Raw genomic sequence first — 19,469 nt, 5'->3', positions numbered from 1 at the left:
GTTTCCAAGTGTCCCCACTAGGGCACCTTAATCCCCGCTCACAGCCTGAAGCCTGGTATACACTAATACGTTTTTTTTTTTTTTTTTCGTTTAACCCAGCAGGAAAAAAAGCTGACAGCTCCAGTCGGAGCTGTTGTACTAACCGGACCGACTGACATACACACAGGCCGAATGTCGGACGGTTTTTATTGAACTAGCCGATGTCTCCCGACATTCGGCCTGTGTGTACTAGGCATTACACTGGTACATGATGACATTGGTACTGGTGCTGGCTGATGATCAGGACACTGGAACTATACAGTATGTTACTGGTGCTGGTGCTGGTGCTGGTGCTGTCAGCGATCAGGGCACTGGTTCTGCCTGACATTGTTTTCAAATGGCTCCTGCTCTATTAAAGTGGAAGTATTGTTAAATACGAACTAAGCCTAAACCTACTCCCACCTTTTTTTCTAAGCCAATTCTAACTACCCTGTAAGGGAAATGTGCCTATACTTATACCTATGCTAAGGGTGATCCTGTCAAGTCACATGATCTCTCCAGCCCTTCAGTGAAGAGGAGAGATCGGCAAACAACAGCTGCAGAGCCTGTGCGATGATGTCACCCATAGAGTTACTATGGGGAATCCATTGTCAGTTGTCCCTCCTCTACACTGAAGTTAGCGCTGGGACCCAATCATGTGACCAGACCAGAGCTGCCTCAGAATAAGTAAGTATACAGATCTTTCCTTTACAAGGTAGATACAATAGGCTTAAAATGGGGGTGGGAGTAGGTTTAGGCTTAGTTAAAAATTTGATTGGAATTCCACTTTAAGTGTGCCTTCCATCTTTTTTTTAAAACAGGAAGTGGTTAAGCACCTCCCACATTTAAAGCAATTTAGCCAATAGCACCATTTGGCTACGGTTAACCCCACCCACCCTACTCTGCCCTTATTTTCGAGAATTGCTTATTTCAAACGTATTGTGGCATGGTATAAAACCGATGAATATAGATGTGTGAAAAATACAATTATGTCCTCGTAGGCATCTCCCTAGATTTTAGATGCTTGGTAGACAGCCCAATGGAAATGTGTGATGGTTCACTGCACAGACTTGGTCAGGGGTAAAGAATATTTGGGCAAGAGGATGTAAACTTTGGGCAGGCTGCAGCTACCCTACTTAGGTAAGTAAGCAGGAGAGGTGGCAAGGCTGGAAATGTGGGTCAGGAGGGTTAGGTAGGGAGGGTAAATGTACTTAATTGAACTTGTTCTGTATTGTTGAAAACAATTCAACACTTTTCCGGGTGGCAGTTCAAATGAACATACAATATTACATTTATATATAAATTACATAGTATACAGTACTTTTATCTATTTCCTATGTAGGAGTATTTTAGAATGTTTAGTTCCATTTTAAGATTTTTTTTTTTATGTTGTATTGCTGTGATGTCATTATAGGATGAACTGATATGAAATGAACTGTAGTATGGTGAAATACATTTATTTATTTATTTATTTATTTATATAAAAAAATGTTTTGTATATTGAAATATATTTGCTTGTATTGGGGAGATTAAAATGGTAGAAAAGCCTAACTGCATCTATTTTTAAAAATGCCCACCTCCCCAACCTATCCTGCCTAAACTATATAAAAAAAGATTTGTGTACTTACCTATTTTAATCCCCATTTAGTCTAGTCATACGATCCTACAGCTCTGGGTAAGGGAGTGCATGACAACAGCTCTAAATTCCAGAACCGTGCTGTCACCCATAGGCTCCCATAGCCCAGCTATTGTCGGCGCTCCCTTCTTACCCCTGCAGCAACTGCTTACTGGTACAGGGGAGCCAGAGCTGCAGGATCACATGACAGGACTGTAGTGGGTTAAAATATGTAAGTATACAAATCCTTTTTATACAGGTTAGGCAGGATAGGTAAGGTGTGGGGGGGGGGGGGGCATTTTTAAGAATAGATATAGTTAGACTTTTCTTCTACTTTAAAAGACTTTGTTTTTAAGACTAATGAAATACATAAATCATTTTCATTTCATTTATAAAGGAACATACTGCCATCAGCGTGAAGTGGAAGCAATAACTGAAGGTTATGATGTCAATCAAGGATGTTGCTGCTTTCAGCCCGGACATTTACCACATGTACTTTCATGTAATTCAGCATTCAACCTAAGATGGCTGACATGGGAAGTAGTTAGGGGCCAATACATACTGGAAGGATACAATGTCATTTATAGTAATGCAGCAAGTCTGTTTCAAGTATTTGATCTCCGAAAAATTCTCATCAGATATTATGTAAAGGTATGGGCTCCTTTCCATTTTGTTAATATAAATTAACTAAATGCCCTTTAAATTATGTAATAATTTAAACACTGTTCTCAGAATTTGCATTACATGGTTTTGACAATACGTATGGAATTTTTTTTCCATTAGCTTATAGATGCAACAGAATTACAAAGGGGCCTATATACAGTACTAACTGTATACCTTTTTGTTAGTAGGTATACACATTACTATATTTATCTCTAATGCACAGGTTGAGTGCTGGGCTCAGGGGCAGGGGGGCATTTGCACCCAGGCACAGTGCTTAAAAGATATGCAGGGCTGGTGGCCCAGAGTGGTTATATTTCACTTTTCAGACCTCCTTTAAAACAGGACTCACCTTTAGTGACACACTCTGGACAATGTAGGTAATATGTAACTACCTTATCAAGTGGGTGGAGAATACGGGAAAAGCATTGCGGTTTGCCGATATTTCTAGAACCAAACCAGGTTTCATATATAAGTGTAGCCAGGTACTTGTCTAAAAATGGAGGGTGAGAGAAACATTGGCTGCAGCTGCTCTCTGTAACTTCTGCCCTGCTGTGCTAAACTGGGTAACAGCTATATCAAAGAGAGATAACACTGCTCAGGCTAGTCAAAGTCTACGATTCAAGGTGAGTGCTGAACCTCGGCTCGCCACCAGGAGAAGCATAAAAGAAGAAAATGGTCGCACACCACCATGGAATCCAATGAAGAAAAGTTATTTTATTCACATACCAAGTAGTGAACAAGCACGTAGCAGTCGTGTGAAACGCGTCTACCTTCCTACCCTGCTGTACCCTGTACCACATATGTGAATAAAGGAACTTTTCTTCATTGGATTCCATGGTGGTGTGCGACCATTTTCTTCTTTTATAACAGCTATATCAGCAAGAGGAGGTAGCTGCTGAGCAGGAAGACTTTAATTGACTGAGTCAAGCAGCACTGCACTGTGGGAACTATAGTCTAGAGGAGAGAGACTCTGCTGTAATCAAGAGCTTTTGAACTCCATTTTCCAGAGAGAGATTTCTAGGATTTCTGTCCAGTGTGCACCTCCGCTTCTGCATAACAGTGGCCTGAGCTGGATCAAGAGTGCTGAGTTCGGGGGTGCTGACAGACAGAGTCACCTGGGTGCAGAGCAGAGTGTGACTATTCGCTGTGTGTGACCGGATGGTGGTCTGCAATATCGCTCAAACTGGCGAGCTGCTAATGTGGGGACTTACTATCTGTTGCTAGAGAGACTGAGCCCCTTAGGAACTGACCATACAGCCATCTAGTAGCCCTATTGCTACCTGCAGGCTTGACTGGGACTATTCTCATTTGCACCAATGGTGAAAGTAGGCCCCAGCGAGTTAGGACTAAAAACTACAGCTGCTACACAGAGATTTTCATCTATGCTAAGAGGTACCTCTCAGGGGACATTACACCATATCTTAGCCATTCTCCTAGAGTGCATTCTAAGACTAGGTATAGTATATCAATAAATGATTATTTGCACTGTTTATTGTTGACTTGGCTGATTCATGAGTTAATTCCAATCTAGTGGTACAGAACTCAATTCTAAGTTACCCTGGCATAGTGGTTATACTGTCTAGTGGACTGTGTCTGAACCTACCTTCTGTGTGTTGATTTATGCTCAAACCACCATTTATTCTAACCTGTTCCAATACTATGAGTCTATTTACCACTAAATCTATCTATTTATAGACAAATTATCAAAGCCCCTTTAATATCACTCCCTTCTGGATCTACCAACATCTAACGATGCACACACTGTGCTGCGTAACTGTAATGTGTCTGTACAAAGAGCAGTTCCTCCTTGTGCTCCTTGCATGTTAGCTTCCTAAACTTCTTCCACTGCCTGAAAATGAGATAGAAGACAGGGCTTGTTTTCAGGTGTATTCAACTTACATTTGAGATCAGGTTTTTACTTTTGATCATTCACAGTTCATTGATAGGGGCATTCACTCTCTTTCTCACTACCTTCCTTCTGACTTTCTTATAAGAAGTAGCAACTAGAGATGAGCTCAGGCGTGTTCAGTTCCTAGTCCCAACCTACCTAAGCAATCCCGTCAGGATGCCCTCACTGCACACCGCCAATCATGGGCAGTGAGGCATTTCCTGGCGCACAGCTACACATACACACGCACTGGCTAGGCTGCTCATAATTGGCGTGTGCAGTGAGGATTTCCTGGCGGGATTGCTCAGGTGGGCTGGGACTAGGATCTGAACACGCTTGAGCCCATCCCTAGTAGCAACCTGTTTCAAACTGCTTTTGGATTACTATTGACTTGTATTGGGAGAGGAGAGCAGTAGAGGCCCTTCAATTGTTAACCTGCCAGCCTGATTTCAGATGTGCAGCCTATTTTAACAATATAATATAAAAATAGAATCCAGGCAGTTATTGTAGACATATTTTGAAATACTGTTTGAAAAAAAAATGTTTTGATGAATCCATAACGGGGCTAAATATTTTTGGAGCTGGATTTTTGTTTTAGAGCCGGTTCACACTACCACAACCAGAAAGTCGCCCCGTGACTTGAAGAGACTTGGAAGAGACTTGTGCACTACTTTGAAGAGACAGGCGACTTTGTCTGTGGGGAATGCCTGGCTAATCTCTTTCTTCTTCCTGGAAAGTCTGATAACAAGTCGTGTCAATTAAGATAAGGAGGCAACTCCCATTGAAGTATATGGGACAGTCGGATCACAGGTCGCCTCAAAGTAGTACAGGACCCTTTTCTGAAGTCGGAGCGACTTCAGTAGTGCCAATTAAGACAGCACTGATTGATTAACATTGCTTTTGTTATGTCAAGCGACCTGGGGAAACACAAGTCGCCTCACAAGTCGTGCTAGTGTGAATGGGCTCTTAAAGTAATGCAATAAATGTGTTTGTCCACAGAGCATAATATACTTCGCAACATGTTCACCAAAGCTTCTTCATTGGCTAAATGATCAATCAATGCAAAAGGCTTTACAATCGTTTACAAAGTGGGATCATGTGGAAAATGACCACACAATGTTCAATATTAACATAGATGAAGATTACATTCCATGCCTGCAAGGTATTACAAGAGCCAGCTTCTGCAGTGTTTATCTGGACTGGATTCAGTACTGTGCTAAACAAAATCCAAAGGTATTGTAAATTCTGCTTCTTTGCTTATGCATGTGCATATATATTGAAAAACATTTTAAAAAAAGTATTTTCTAACTAGCCTGCTAAACTTGCCAAGCTTCTATTTTCTCAGCTCAAATATTTGCTAACTAGCTAACTTAAAGGCCAAATACAGCCAATCTACTACTACTATTCTACTACTATTACGGTACTTTTGTAATCATAACTGCGCTAAAAGTGCAGTTGCACATATTTTGGCATGTCCTTTGCCTTCAGTCCCATCCTACCAGTCTAATACACACCAGGAATTACCTATGAAGATCTCGATTTTCAGGCCTCCTTAGTACCACATAGCTTCTTGTCAGAATCCTCTACAACAGGCCACATATGCACTCCACAATCTCCATTCATTTCTTCGGAGAGTTCTTACTGTTTACTGTTTACATCACTATTGTACATTTAAGATCAGTAGAAGGCTTAAGGTGATACTTAACAATAACTTTATTCTGTGAGAATAATCCATACACATCCACTACTTTATGGCCTGTAATCTATTTTTATGAAATTGTTTCTTTCTGTGTTTTTCTGCCTCCTTGTAATGCCCCTCCATAAACTCCTGAACCTTTCATTTTACTACTCACTTTTGTTTTTTTTTAATGAGTAGGGCACATTATTTGCGTTCTACAAATCCCATGGTCCATACTCTCTAGTCCAGGGGTAGGCAACCATTTGAGCACAGTGTGACGAAAAGTGTTTTCAAAGAAATTGAAAGCGCCAGCTCTTTAAAAATAATGTCAACTTCTTACTTTTAATCACGAAAAGCAATCTTTAAATAGTAAATGCTATAAATGACTTGAATAATAGTAAGAAATAAATATTCAGCTTTGCACCTTCACACTTCAGATTACCCCAATTCAAACCTTCCAACTTTCTGAGATGGGAATGAGGGACACTTATTAGCAAAAGTATGTAGGCATAGGGCACACCCCCTGCCAAAGGAGAAATGTACAAAAAATGATTGGTTAAACCCACAAGTGCTTTTTTACCACTACTATTCCTTTATATTAGCTTTTGGAATTTATGAGGGAAGCAATTTAGAAACTGGATGAAGGGTTTAGCACTGGGAAACACTTTTTAACCACTTCAGCCCCAGAAAGGTTTAACCCCTCTAATGACCAGGCCATTTTTTGCGATTAGGCACTTCGTTGCTTTAATTAACAATCGCACGATTGTGCGACACTGTACCTAAATACATATGATGTCCTTTTTTTTCCCACAAATAGAGCTTTCTTTTGGTGGTATTTGATCACCTCTGTGCTTTTTAGATTTTGTGCTATAAACAAAAAAATACGACAATTTTGAAAAACAAAAAAAAAAAAACAATATTTTTTACTTTCTGCTATAAAAGATTACCAATAAAAATTTTTAAAAAATCACATTTTTTTTATCCATTTAGGCCAATTTGTATTCTGCTACATATTTTTGGTAAAAAAAATCCCAAAAAGCGTATATTAATTGGTTTGAGCAAAAGTTATAGCGTTTACAGACTATGGGATAGATTTTTGGACTTTTTACTTAATTTTTTGTTGTTTTTATTAGTAATGGCTGCAATCAGCGATTTTTAGCGGGGACTCCAACATTGCGGCAGACAAATCTGACACTAAGTGACACTTTTTGGGGACCAGTGACACAAATACAGTGATCAGTGCTAAATTATTTGCACTGTTATTGTATAAATTACACTGGCAGGGAAGGGGTTAATACTGGGGTGATCAAAGGGTTAAGTGTGCTCCTAAATTGTGCTTACTAACTGTGGGGGGGGGGGGCTCTGTGACAGGCACACAGAGATCGGTGTTCAGTTCAGTTTAGCTGAGACACACAATCTCATTGTGCCTGTCTGACAGGAGAGCCGCCTGCATTGTTTACATAGGCAGGCAGCACTCTTGTCAGTTTCCCTGAAGATGGCGGGAGGCCGGCGGCGATCACGCCTGCTCCTCCCACGGTCTGGATCCTGCTGTATCTAATCATGCGCCGCCGAGTCCACATGCACATAATCACGTAGATCTACGTGATTATGCGCAGCCGAGCCGCCCTGCTGCAGTAAATTTGTGTGGGGTGGTCGGCAAGTGGTTAATAGCTAAATAGTGCATTTCATATACAACTATTTAGATCAGAACAAAATGAGGGACAAATGAGGAGGAAAGAGGGACAGTAGAATTTTGTTCCAAATGAGGGACAGTTGGAAGGTTTGCCAATTCCTGCAACTTCACATCTAAGATCACCCCAAATCCTGCACCTTCATACCTCGGATCACTCGAAATTCCTGTAGCATCACACCTCAGATCACCTGAAATTCCTGCACTATTAGACCTCAGTTCTCCCGAAATTCCTGCACATTCACCCCTCAGATCAACCCCAACTCCTGTACCTTCACTGCACAGATCAGCCCCAATTCCTGAACCTTCACAGCTCATATCAGGCCACTTCTTGTATCTTCAAACCTCAGATCACCCAAATTCCTACACCTTCACCCCTCAGATCAGCTCAATTCCTGCACCTTCACCCCTCAGGTCTCCCTCAATTCCTGCACCTTCACCCCTCATGTCTGCTTCAATTCATTCACCTTCACCCCTCAGATCAGCCCAATTTCTGCACCTTCACCCCTCAGATCAGCCCCAATTCCTGTACTTTCACACCTCATATCAGCCCCAATTCCTGTTCCATCACACCTCAGATCAGCCCAATTACTGCACCTTCACTCCCCAGGTCTCCTTCAATTCCTGCACCTTTACCCCTCAGATCAGCCCAATTCCTGCACCTTCACCCCTCAAGTCAGCCCCAATTCCTGCATCTTCACCCATCAGATCAAATCAATTCCTGCACTTTCACCCCTCAGGTCTCCTTCAATTCCTTCACCTTCACCCCTCAGATCAGCCCAATTCCTGCACCTTCACCCCTCAGATCAGCCTCAATTCCTGCACCTTCACCCCTTAGATCAGCTCAATTCCTGCACCTTCACCCCTCAGGTCTCCCTCAGTTCCTGTACCTTCACCCCTCAGATCAGCCCCAATTCCTGTATCTTCACACCTCAGATCAGCCCAATTCCTTCACCGTCACACCTCAGGTCAACCCAAATCCTGCACCATCACACCTCAAATCACCCCAATTGCTGCGCCTTCACACTTCATACCACTCCAATTCCTGCACCTTAATATTTCAGATCACCTCAAATCCTGGACCATCACCCCAACTCCTGCACTATCACACCTCAGATCAGCCTAATTCCTGCACCATCACCCCTCAGGTCTCCCTCAATTCCTGCACCTTCAACTCTTAGGTCTGCCTCAATTTCTGCACCTTCACCCCTCAGGTCTCCATAATTCCTGAACCTTTACACCTCAGATCAGCCCCCATTATTGCACCTTCACACCTCAGATCAGCCCCAACTTCTGCACCTTTACACTTCAGATCACTCCAATTCCTGCGCCTTTAAACCTCAGATCACCCAAATTTCTGCACCTTTACCCGTCAGGTCACCCCAATTCCTGCGCCATCACACCTCAGATCATCCTAACTTCTGAAACCTTCACACCTCAGATCAGTGCCAATTCCTGCACCTACACACCTCAAATCTCCCCATTTTCTGCATCTTCAGACTTAAATAAGCCCTAATACATGCACCCTCACTCCTAAGATCACCCCAGTTCCTACACCTTCACACCTCAGATCAGCCCCAATTCCTGTACCTTCACACCTCAGATCAGCCAAAGTTTCTGCACCTGTAAATTAGTAGTTCCCAATAGCTAACATGGTTCAACAGTGCAGGGGACAGGGGTCAGTGGAGCAGAGGATGGGGCAGAGGTCTGGGGTCAGTGGAGCAGAGGTCTGGAGTCAGTGGGGCAGAGGACAGGGGTCAAAGGACTGGGGTCAGTGAAGAAATGTATGAGGCAGAGGTCTGGGGTCATCAGGGCAGAGGACTGGGTATTAGAGGGCAGAGGTCTGAGGTCAGCAGGGCTGAGGCCTGGGTTCAGTGGAGCAGAGGATGGGGCAGAGGTCTGGGGTCAGAGGACTGGGTATTGGGGGTCAGAGGTATGGGGTCATCAGGGCAGAGGACAAGGGTCAGTATTATGTACCTAGTGCTGGAGGCCAATGGGGAGAGGGCTTTCCTTGCGGCTAAGTTCCAGACTCCCCTGAAACTGAGTACAGGAGGAGTCAGGCTCAAAGTAGCAAAGGTCGCCGGTGATGTTGTTTGCAGAGGAACTCAGAAGGATTTCTGATTTGCTAAGTAGTGGCTGCAGACAGGTGGCGTCTGTGAGACGTGGCAGGTCTGTGGTTGCACTGAAACAATAGGAAGGCAGTTCAAGCCAGAGTTCGGAGTCAGGGGTATAACAGAGCAGGCAAGCTCAGAGGTGATGCAAAGATCAGACACAGGAGAACAGAAGAGAATATCCATGAACAAGCCGAGGTCAGGTCAGGAGACAAACAGGAGAATAGGCAAGGACAAGCCAGGTCGGTAGCAGAGAACTTTCAGGATCACGGGAACATGATACAAGCTGACGATCAATCAACAACTTCAACCACTGACAAACTTCCTTATAAAGGCCCATGTGAAGGGTCCTAGAGCCCTTCTCCTGCAGTTGGTGTCCTGACAAATGCTTGGTCCTAGAGTCCTTCTCCTGCTATTGGTGCCTGGACAGTGCCCTCTCCCCGAAGGGGAAGCCCAATTGGGCAATTTTCCCTGGGTGTTTGGCCCAAAAGTCTGGGGGCATGTATATTGGCTTCCGGTTTCCAGGAGCTTTCTTTGGGTGGATACCTCTTCCATTTAATCAGATATTGGAGCTGCCTACCTCTCTTCCTGCAATCCAGAACTGACTCCACTTCATACTCTGTTGTTTCTCCAACAGTTACCGTGGTGGAGGTGGTTCCACTCTTCCTGGGAATGGGTTGGCTTGAGAAGAGAAATGTGAAAGACCGGGTGGATCCTGTAAGAGTCAAGCAGGGACAGCTCAAACGCCACTGGGTTTATCACACGCTTGATTTGGAAATGACAATATATCTTGGCCTGAACTTCCTTGATGGGCATGGTAATTTCAGGTTCACAGTTGACAGCCACACCTTGTCCCTGACTTTAAGGGAGGGATTACCCCTTAATTCCTGTCGAAGAACCTCTTGTAATCCGTTTGAGCCCGTTGTATGCAGTTTTGAAGGGTTTGGTAGTTGTACTGCTGATTCTGACATTGTTTCTGTGAGAGCGGTAGGGTAAAATCTGTAATTGGCCCAGGAAGGAGAGTGGTTGGTTGCTGAATGTAAAGAGTTGTTGAAGGCGAATTCTACCAGTGGGAGCGAAAATGCCCAGTCAAGAGGAAGCAGAGAAAAAACGCAAATATTGCTCCAGGATCTGATTTGTGCGTTCGGTCTGTCCGTTACTTTGAGGATGGTAGGCAGATGAGAGGCAAAGTTCCATTCACAGTGCATTACAGAGGGCTCTTCAAAACCTGGAGGTAAACTGTACCCCTGGATCCAAACCAATGTTACTGGGTAAACCATAGAGTCTAATGATCTCTTTGATAAAAATGTTGGCAGTTTCTGTGAGCCATCTTGGACAGATGATTTACCACTACCAAAATGGTGGTGAATCCTTCAAAGTGACGTAGGTCATCGATGAAATCCACGAAGATGATCTCCCAGGGGTAGTTAGGGATGGGCAGGGGCCTTAGTAACCCCCAGGCTTTAGCTTTGATGCCCTTGCTGCATAGTCACACTGTGCAGGAATTGACATAGGCCCTACAGTCACAGCTAAGGTTAGGCCACCAGAAGGCCCATTGGATGAGCTTGCAAGTTTTACTAGTTCCAAAGTGTCCAGCTAGCTGGTGTTTGTGAAATGTCTTAAGAACCCGAGGACTTGTCTCCATGGATATATGAAGACCTTATCTTGGTGCCACAGCAATCCATCCTGCTTTTTTAATGTGGCTTGTTCGGATTTGGGACATGATGCAAAAGCCTGCCTGATGGATGATTCCAGACTGGGCTGAACTAGAAAAAATTTTTGGGCAGAAAGAATGGTTCAGAAGATTCAGGGAACATCTGGGATAGGGCATCTGCCTTCCTATTCTCGAATCCTGGTCGGTACGTTAAATGGAAACTAAACCTGGAGAAAAACAAGGCCCATCTAGCCTGGGGAGGTCTCAAATACTCCAAGTTCTTGTGATCTGTAAAGATCATAATTGGGTGACTAGCGCCCTCCAGCAGGTCCCTCCACTCCTTGAAGGCTACTTTAATTGCCAGGAGCTCCCTATCACCCACATCATAATTCCTTTCAGCCTGGTTTAGTCTCTTGGAGCAAAAAGCTACCGGGTGAAGCAAAGCCTTTGGGTCCTGACATTGAGAGAGCACTGCTCCTGTTGCTACTTCGGAGGTGTGCTGGGCCTGGGTGTTGTAAGACAGGGGCAGAGGTAAATCGGGGTTAATGGGAAGACCATTACATATGGGCCAATTACCCATATGTGCCAAATCTGTCCCTTTATGCCAAATATATTGATGATATTCTAATCATCTGGAATGGATCAGCAGAAGACCTGTGTGGGTTTCTTTCCCATTGCAACAGCAACCCCTTTAGTATATCTTTCACCCATGTCATTGACTCCTCCCTAGTGTTCCTGGATCTGGAGCTTCGAGCTGGTGATGATGGTAACATCCTATCCAAAACACATTTCAAGCCTAGTGCGGGGAATTCCTATTTACATGCAAAGAGTAACCTTCATCCTAGGTGGATTAAAAATATACCCCTTGGACAATGTTGTAGATTGCATAGGACCCACACTTGGCGGATAGATTATGAGGAAAAAGGAGTGGTCCTGAAGAAGAAATTCTTAGAAAAAGGATATACCGAAGACAAGGTCGAGGATGCATACAGGAAGTATTGGGTACTATACAATGAGAATACCCTAAATGAGGGGAATCGATCGGTGAATATGTCCAGTCATAAGAATAAAAATAAAAACAAAAATAAGAATGCCTTTTCAGATGGGACAGAATCCATTAGATTTAGCACAACGTTTAACATCAAAGCATTTGAGATACAGCACATACTCCAGCAGGACTAGAGACAGGATCCGGTCCTAGGAAAAATGTTGCCATCTAAACCAGAGGTTGTGTTCAGAAAACCTAGAGATCTCAGGAGTCAAATAGCACTGAATAGAGCTAGTAAACTTAGGAACATCCAGGAGGGCATCTCGGGCCCTTGGTCTTCACTATTTGACCAAAGGGGGAGCTATAAATTTGGTGTAAAAACTGTGGATCCTGCTACTTTATGTTGGTATAGAAGAAAGGAAGTACTGGGGAGCGATGGTCCTTCAAGATCAAATAATTAATTAATTGTGGTACCACTTTGGTCATATATGGTCTCATTTGTCTGTGTGGCCTCTTTTATGTGGGGCACCCATTGTGGGTAAGATTTGGGGAACATAAATGTAGTATATGGAATAAGAACGAGAAGGAAAAGCGAAGGAGAGAAAAAAATACTCTGTTTCCTGGCATTTCAGGCAACATCACAATGGGGACCCGTCTGGTCTAAGGGTGTTTGGCATCAAGGCCATAAGTGGGGATCAAGATTTCAGTAAAAGATTCCGGAAATTGTGCAAGAGAGAGACCTATTGGATCTTCACTCTAGTATCTTTGACCCCCCCCCTCGGGGGACTCAATGAGGACCACGAGATTCACAGGGCTATTCAATGACAATCCCCTCGTTTAAAGTGTGTATTCCCATTTTATGAACCCAGCTTTTATTCTTATTTCCTGTGCATAACTTTCATTAGACCTACATTTCTAATGTGGGTGTACATGCATCCGTTTACATGTGAAATTATATACATGTAGGCGTTTATACTTTTAGTTTATAATCTCACTCAGATAGTAATATATGGTTTTAAAACTAAGCCCACATGCCCTCGTTTCTTTATTCTGTCTCCTTCTAATTTGTCCCGGTAGTAGTTGATAGCCATCGGGATTTATTTTAAAACATGTAGCATTGAGTTACTTCTGCACCATACACAGTCTCCTTTAGACAATCAAGTGAGGCATTTCTGAGCACCTGATGTCATCCACTCAATGCGGTTAGGAATGATACAGTAAGAATGAGGGGTGTTTTAATAATTTAGGGGGGATGTGCCCCAGGGATGAACCACACACTACATGCCTATTTGCCTGTCCTGTTTGCATTTAGTTCAGGGTGACTGGCCTGCCTTAGAAGCATATTCCCTGTGAGATACATATATTTAGAAGAAATCCAATGCAAAGTGTTATTGGATGCACACTCTCTCATATGTAGAGGCATGTGGTGCCAACATGTTTGGTGTGCCAGGCAGACCATCTTCAGGCCAGGATTATAGGGGCCCCCAGTCAAGTATAGGTTTACCCACCTGGCTATATCTTGCGTATCCCCCTATTGACAGGATAATTTGTTGCCCCACTGTTAGACGCACTGGGTAGCCGCACCTACAGTATTGCGATATTCCTGCGTCCCAATGTGGAACGCACTGGGCAGTTGCATCCCTAGAGAGGATATGGGCGGAAGTGACGTTTCGTGATGCTTCCGCATACCTGGATGTGACGCGGGCAGATGTGACGTCAATGGTGTGGGTTGTGGGCCCGTAACCAGGATATTCCTAAGATGGCTGGGAATATGGGAGACCTGATATCGAACCGGAGGTGTTCTTGGTGACTTGTATCTGTGGTTGCTAAGATAGGAATGGTCTCCTGGGTACCAGGTCCCGAGCTGGGAGTGGTGCCATCTGCTGTGTATATGGAGTCTTTGCTCCTTCGGTTTGAGAGGAATATGCAAGTCTTTCACAGTATTAATGTCTACGAAGCAGGTGCAGGCCCTAGAGTCAACGATTGCCCACAGGTTGACTTCCTTTCCAGCCACCTGCAATGAGATGGGAAGAACAATATGAGTGGATTGAGTCCCGGACAATTGGAGATAAGAAGAGGATGATTGACGGGGCCTACTTGGTCAGACGGGACAATTGCACAGCAAATGGCTCGTGGATCCACAATACAGACAGAGATTATTCTGTCGTCAGTGCTCCTTTTCTTCAGGAGTCAGAGCGGGTCGGAGTAGACCAGTCTGCAGAGGTTGCACATCAGATGAACTAAAAGGTTGAGGAGCCGGGGTAGGAATGGTTGGACCAGAGACCCTTGGCAACACCCATGTGGGTTGGAAGCTCTGGGTATGTTGGAAGCGTCGCTCCCATAGGCGTCTATCTAACTGGATGGAGAATTGGATGAGATTCTCAAGGAGGTAGGAGCCTCGATACGGGCCAATTCGTCCTTAAGGGTCTCAGCTAAGCCTAAACGGAACTGATACTTTAAATTAGCAGCATTCCATCTGGTATCAGCTAACCACTTACGGAACTCCACAATGTAGTCTTCCACAGGTCATCTGCCCTGTATAAGGGTATGGAGGGCAGACTCCGCAATAGCAGTCCTCTGTGGGTCATCGTAAAGGACAGCAATGGCCTCAAAGAATGTGGAAACAGAATCCAGTGCTGTATTCTTTTGCTCCAATAGGTTATGAGCCCAGGATTGCGGTACATCAGGCAATAAAGTCCTTGGTTGCAGAGCAAAATAAAGTTCACACGCATTCCTGAAGGCCCTCAACTTTTGTCGATCCCCTGAAAAGCGCTCAGGAGTGGTAACTCTGGGTTCTGGCAGAGGAAGTAACATGGCAGCTGGAGCAGTGGCCGGAGGACTGGAAGGAACAGCTAAAGAGTTGGGGCTCATAGCAGGGGTAGGTTCTGTGGAAGTCACTGTAATAGTAGGGGCGTGCACGCATCCTGCAAGCTGGAAGTATGCTTCTTGCAAATCCTTGATGGCTTGTGTAAGTGCAGTTATCAGCTGACAGAGAGCATCGCTGCAGCACCTCTCTAGGCCTCTGACATAGTGGCTGATTGATACTATCACATACCTGGTGCTGGAGGCCAATGGAAAGAGGGCTTCCTTGCAGCTAGATTCCAGACTCCCCTAAAAGTGAGAACAGGAGAAGTCAGGCTCAAAGTAGCATAGGTCGCCTGTGATGTTGTTTGCAGAGGAACTCAGAAGGGTTTCTGATGTGCTAAGTAGTGGTTGCAGATTGGTGGCGCCTGTGAGACATGGCAGGTCTGTGGAGACAATGGGAAGTCAGTTCAAGACAGATTTCAGAGCCAGGAGGATAAAAGAGCAGGCAAGCTTGGAGGGGAAGCCAAGGTCAGACACAGGAGAACAGAGGAGAATATCCGTGGACAAGTGGTGGTCAGGTCAGGAGACAGGTAGGAGAATAGTCAAAGACAAGCCAGGTCGGTAGCAGAGAACTTTCAGGAACAAGGATCACAGGAATACGGTACAAGCTGAAGATCAATCAGTAACTTCAATCACAAACTTCCTTATAAAGGCCCATGTGAAGTGTTGGTAGAGATGCTGGGTCCTAGAGCCCTTCTCCTGCCGTTGGTGTCCTGACAGATGTTGTGTCCTAGAGTCCTTCTCCTGCCATTGGTGCCCTGACAGTCTGTGCTAGCTGGGCACACAGCAGAGTACAGTGCCACACAGCACATAGCTGAGAACAGATTATTTTACAGACCTAACCAACCTGGAGATTTCACAGGTGAGAGCAGCAGCAAACTATGCAGCTATGTACTGTGTAGATAAAGGTTGTGTCTGTAAACAAAAAAAGTCCTTTTTCAGCTATGTGTGGGAGGGTCTGCTGAGTGCCTGTGCAGGCATGGGAGAAGCAGCTCAGCAGTCCAGGAACAGCGTCCATGGCAGGAGCATGCAATATACCCTAGATCCGGCCGAACACCAGTCACCTAACCACCTATGTCGGCTAAATGCATGAAAGCCAAATGAGGTGGGTGGGAGCTGAGGTGGGTGGGAACAGTGGTGGCAAAGAGGCAGCAAGGCAGGTAGCAAGCAGGGGCCGGATAATTTTGTTGATGTGTAGGGTATCCCAGGCTTCTTTCGCATGCTGGCAGAAATCCGACCATGTGCCATGCCTGGCACGCGTACCGGCGGTTGCTGACCCCTTATCTAGTCTATCTCAGGAGCGAGCAAGAGAAGGCGGCTACAATCCTACATACAATAGGACCATGAAGAATGAACATAGCCACCAGTTTTATTTTGAAATCAGAGTTTAGTATCACTTTAAGTAAAGGAAATGGTCCTAAAGTGTCACTAAAGTATGCACACATCTTTCTCTTCTTCCCCTGACTCCAGAACATGTCTGGATAAGACCGAGCCTTTGGAGTCAGGTGGCACATGCTCAGTTTGGTGCATATTGCTAGAGAGTTCTTTTTTTTTCCTTGGGAGGATGCATGTGATCAGCACAGGGCCAATCTGCACTGTCCAGACAGAGGGTCAGGGCTCCTGGAGCCTGATAGGACAGCTCAGTGCAGTATGAAAACTCCTCCTACAAGCTTTACTAGGAATGGATAGAAGTCACAAGACTGCTATATACTGCTGATGAGAAAAGGTATTTAGCAGTTTATTTTTATTAAAATATTTGCATTTCTGTTTTCTGTGTACTGTGACAGACCAGATATATATAGTGAATGCAGGGTCCTGGGTTTAGGTAACACTTTAGGTCACAGACCAAGTGCTTTGGTTATGGTCAAAAATCTGGTTTTAATACACATCATTTTTAGGATTGTATGCACTGCATTTTCATGAGGTTGTTCATTATCTAACACTGTGTTTAATGCAATATTGGTTTTAAATTATTTTAGAAAGTGGACTGTGATGAAGACTCGTTTCTGGTAACTATTTCCTTTGGACTGTGTATTCTGGGCAGAAGACTTTTGGCGGCAGCAACACATCACTTGTCTTTCAGGTAGATCTTGCATTTTTTTAAAAAAAATTGCAGAAAGTTTGTAGTTTACATGATAAATGAAAGCAAATATATAGCTTCCAACTGTCGTATAGTTATTTATGTAAGTCAATTCCTGTCCCAGCTAGCTGGGTCAGAAAACCCAGAATGGAGAACTTTGATATCTTTATAAAGGAGAATTTCCAGGAAGTAGACTGGTAAAACTGAGCAACATGTCGTGGCCATAGAGAAGATGCTGTTATTTTTTCACCCAGAACAGAAAAACTATTATAAACTACTAGGGAGGGTAACAAGTTCCAGTGCCCCACCACAATTCCACCCAGTGAGAAGTCCCATTCCAGGCTGGTCAGACAACAGTTGGAGGATACCTTGTGACCAATAATCTAATATTGTATATCAAACTTTTGATAAACTTTTGATTTTTAAAACGTGGCAACAAACTATGAAATCTAAATAAATCTGCTGTCCCACTTTAAAAACTGACAGAAAACAGTTGTGTTTCATTCCAAAACTGAATTTACTTCTGTGAATAGTTCTGTAAAACTGCAATAAAACCAAATAAACTGAGGTTACAATATGCTTTTACACATGCCTCTTTCAAATGCATACAGTAAACACATTTCTTTTGGAAACAGCCCACCTTCAAATCGCACAGCAAATACATAGCAGTGTAGTCCAAATATACCATGAACTTTAACGAACAATAAACTTACATATGTGTTTTAAAGGAAAAAAATAGACAAGCTTCACTAGTGTGCTTCTGGAAGGTGACTCTGCAAATAATGTGTGGGTAAAACTTTATTAACAAACACTTCCGGTTTCCTTTCCAAAAAGAAATAGACTGGAATTGCAGTGAACAACCAATAGATGACTCCCTAATGAACACGATAATAAATGTGAAAAAAAGTGTCCATAAAGTTTAATATTATCCCACTTGAAGTGACATATTAAATTTAATCAGAAGGAACAGTGTAATGTCCATAGACCAACATGCGTCAATTTGAATATCCAAGTGCTCTTAGTGGTAATCTTCCCATGCAAGAAATAGCCTCCCTCTACATCTGGTACATCACAAACTGCTTACCTCTAGGGATGGGCTAAACACCCCCCTGTTCGGTTCGCACCAGAACATCTCGAACAGGAAAAAAAGTTCTAGCGAACATGCGAACTCTATTAAAGTCTATAGGACACAAACATGAAATATCAAAAGTACTAATTTTAAAGGCTTATATGCAAGATATTGCCAAAAAAAAGTGTACGGGGACCTGGGTATCGCCCTGGGGGACATGTATTTTTTTAAAAACTATTGTTTTTAAAGGAGCAGTGATTTTAATAATGCTTAAAGAGAAACAATAAAAATGAAAAATTCCTTTAAATATCGTGCCTGCGGGGTCCCCTTAATGTGCCTGTAAAGTGGTGCATCTGTACAATATATGGAGCCTGCTGCAGCAATACCGACATTTCTAAAGGGAAAAAATGTAATTTAAACTTGTTTACAGCTGTAATGTATTGTCGGCTCTCAGCAATTAAATGAACCATACCCTAAACCATACCAGGCCACATGCCCCCAACAGGGGGGGGGGTGGATATTTTGGTGTGGGGGGCTCTGCACAAAACAAGAGTCACCGTAGACAATTTATCGATAGATGAAGGGGGAGTCAACATAAAAAAATTATAAGTGGACATATAGGCACTTATATCATTTTCACAATGGCGGTGCTTCGAATCATCCCAACATGTTTCGCCTATGTTGGCTTCTTCAGGGAACTTCCAAACAAGCACCAGTCTTCAAGTGTCTAACAAACATAAAGAATCCAAATTTTAGAAACTTTCACAAGAAAAAAAAATATAATAACAGTAATATATCAAAATATTGGTGTGTTGGCAATCAATATATTTGTCTCCTTATAGAACTCACCCCAAAGATGTTGAGCAGTAGGCATATATCCTCCCAAACAACCCTAGTGCCTGTACCAAGCCCAAACAGGGGAACAGCTAGGCAAGCCCTGCAATCGCAGAAGGCCTCAAGGCATGCCGGGCTACAAATAAATATGAGATACCACAGAATTACATCTAGTAATAGATATAATAATGAGACAAGAAAGCAGTAGGCTAATAAGTTGTAATACACTTACATTTCTTTCTAAAGAAATTAAGTCAAGTGAGGGAGCCTGGTTTAAAACAATCAACTCCAATTCAATGATTGGATAGATAAAATA

At 43.5% G+C, this 19,469-nt stretch overlaps 1 protein-coding gene across 1 annotated transcript in view; it reads left to right on the top strand.

Annotated features, from left to right (window-relative positions):
- The window catches only part of LOC309551844 (pecanex-like protein 2), a 256,799-nt gene that overhangs the window by 177,924 nt on the left and 59,406 nt on the right, over positions 1–19,469 (top strand). The window contains exons 26-28 of the mRNA XM_082252546.1: positions 2,031–2,284; positions 5,184–5,417; positions 17,150–17,253. Of these exons, the coding sequence (XP_082108672.1) occupies positions 2,031–2,284; positions 5,184–5,417; positions 17,150–17,253 (592 nt within the window). The remainder of the gene's footprint in view (positions 1–2,030; positions 2,285–5,183; positions 5,418–17,149; positions 17,254–19,469) is intronic.

The sequence above is a fragment of the Pelophylax lessonae genome (assembly GCF_965119305.1).
Source record: "Pelophylax lessonae genome assembly, chromosome: 3".
NCBI classification, from domain to species: Eukaryota; Metazoa; Chordata; class Amphibia; order Anura; family Ranidae; genus Pelophylax; species Pelophylax lessonae.
This window is presented reverse-complemented; position numbering and strand designations above follow the sequence as displayed.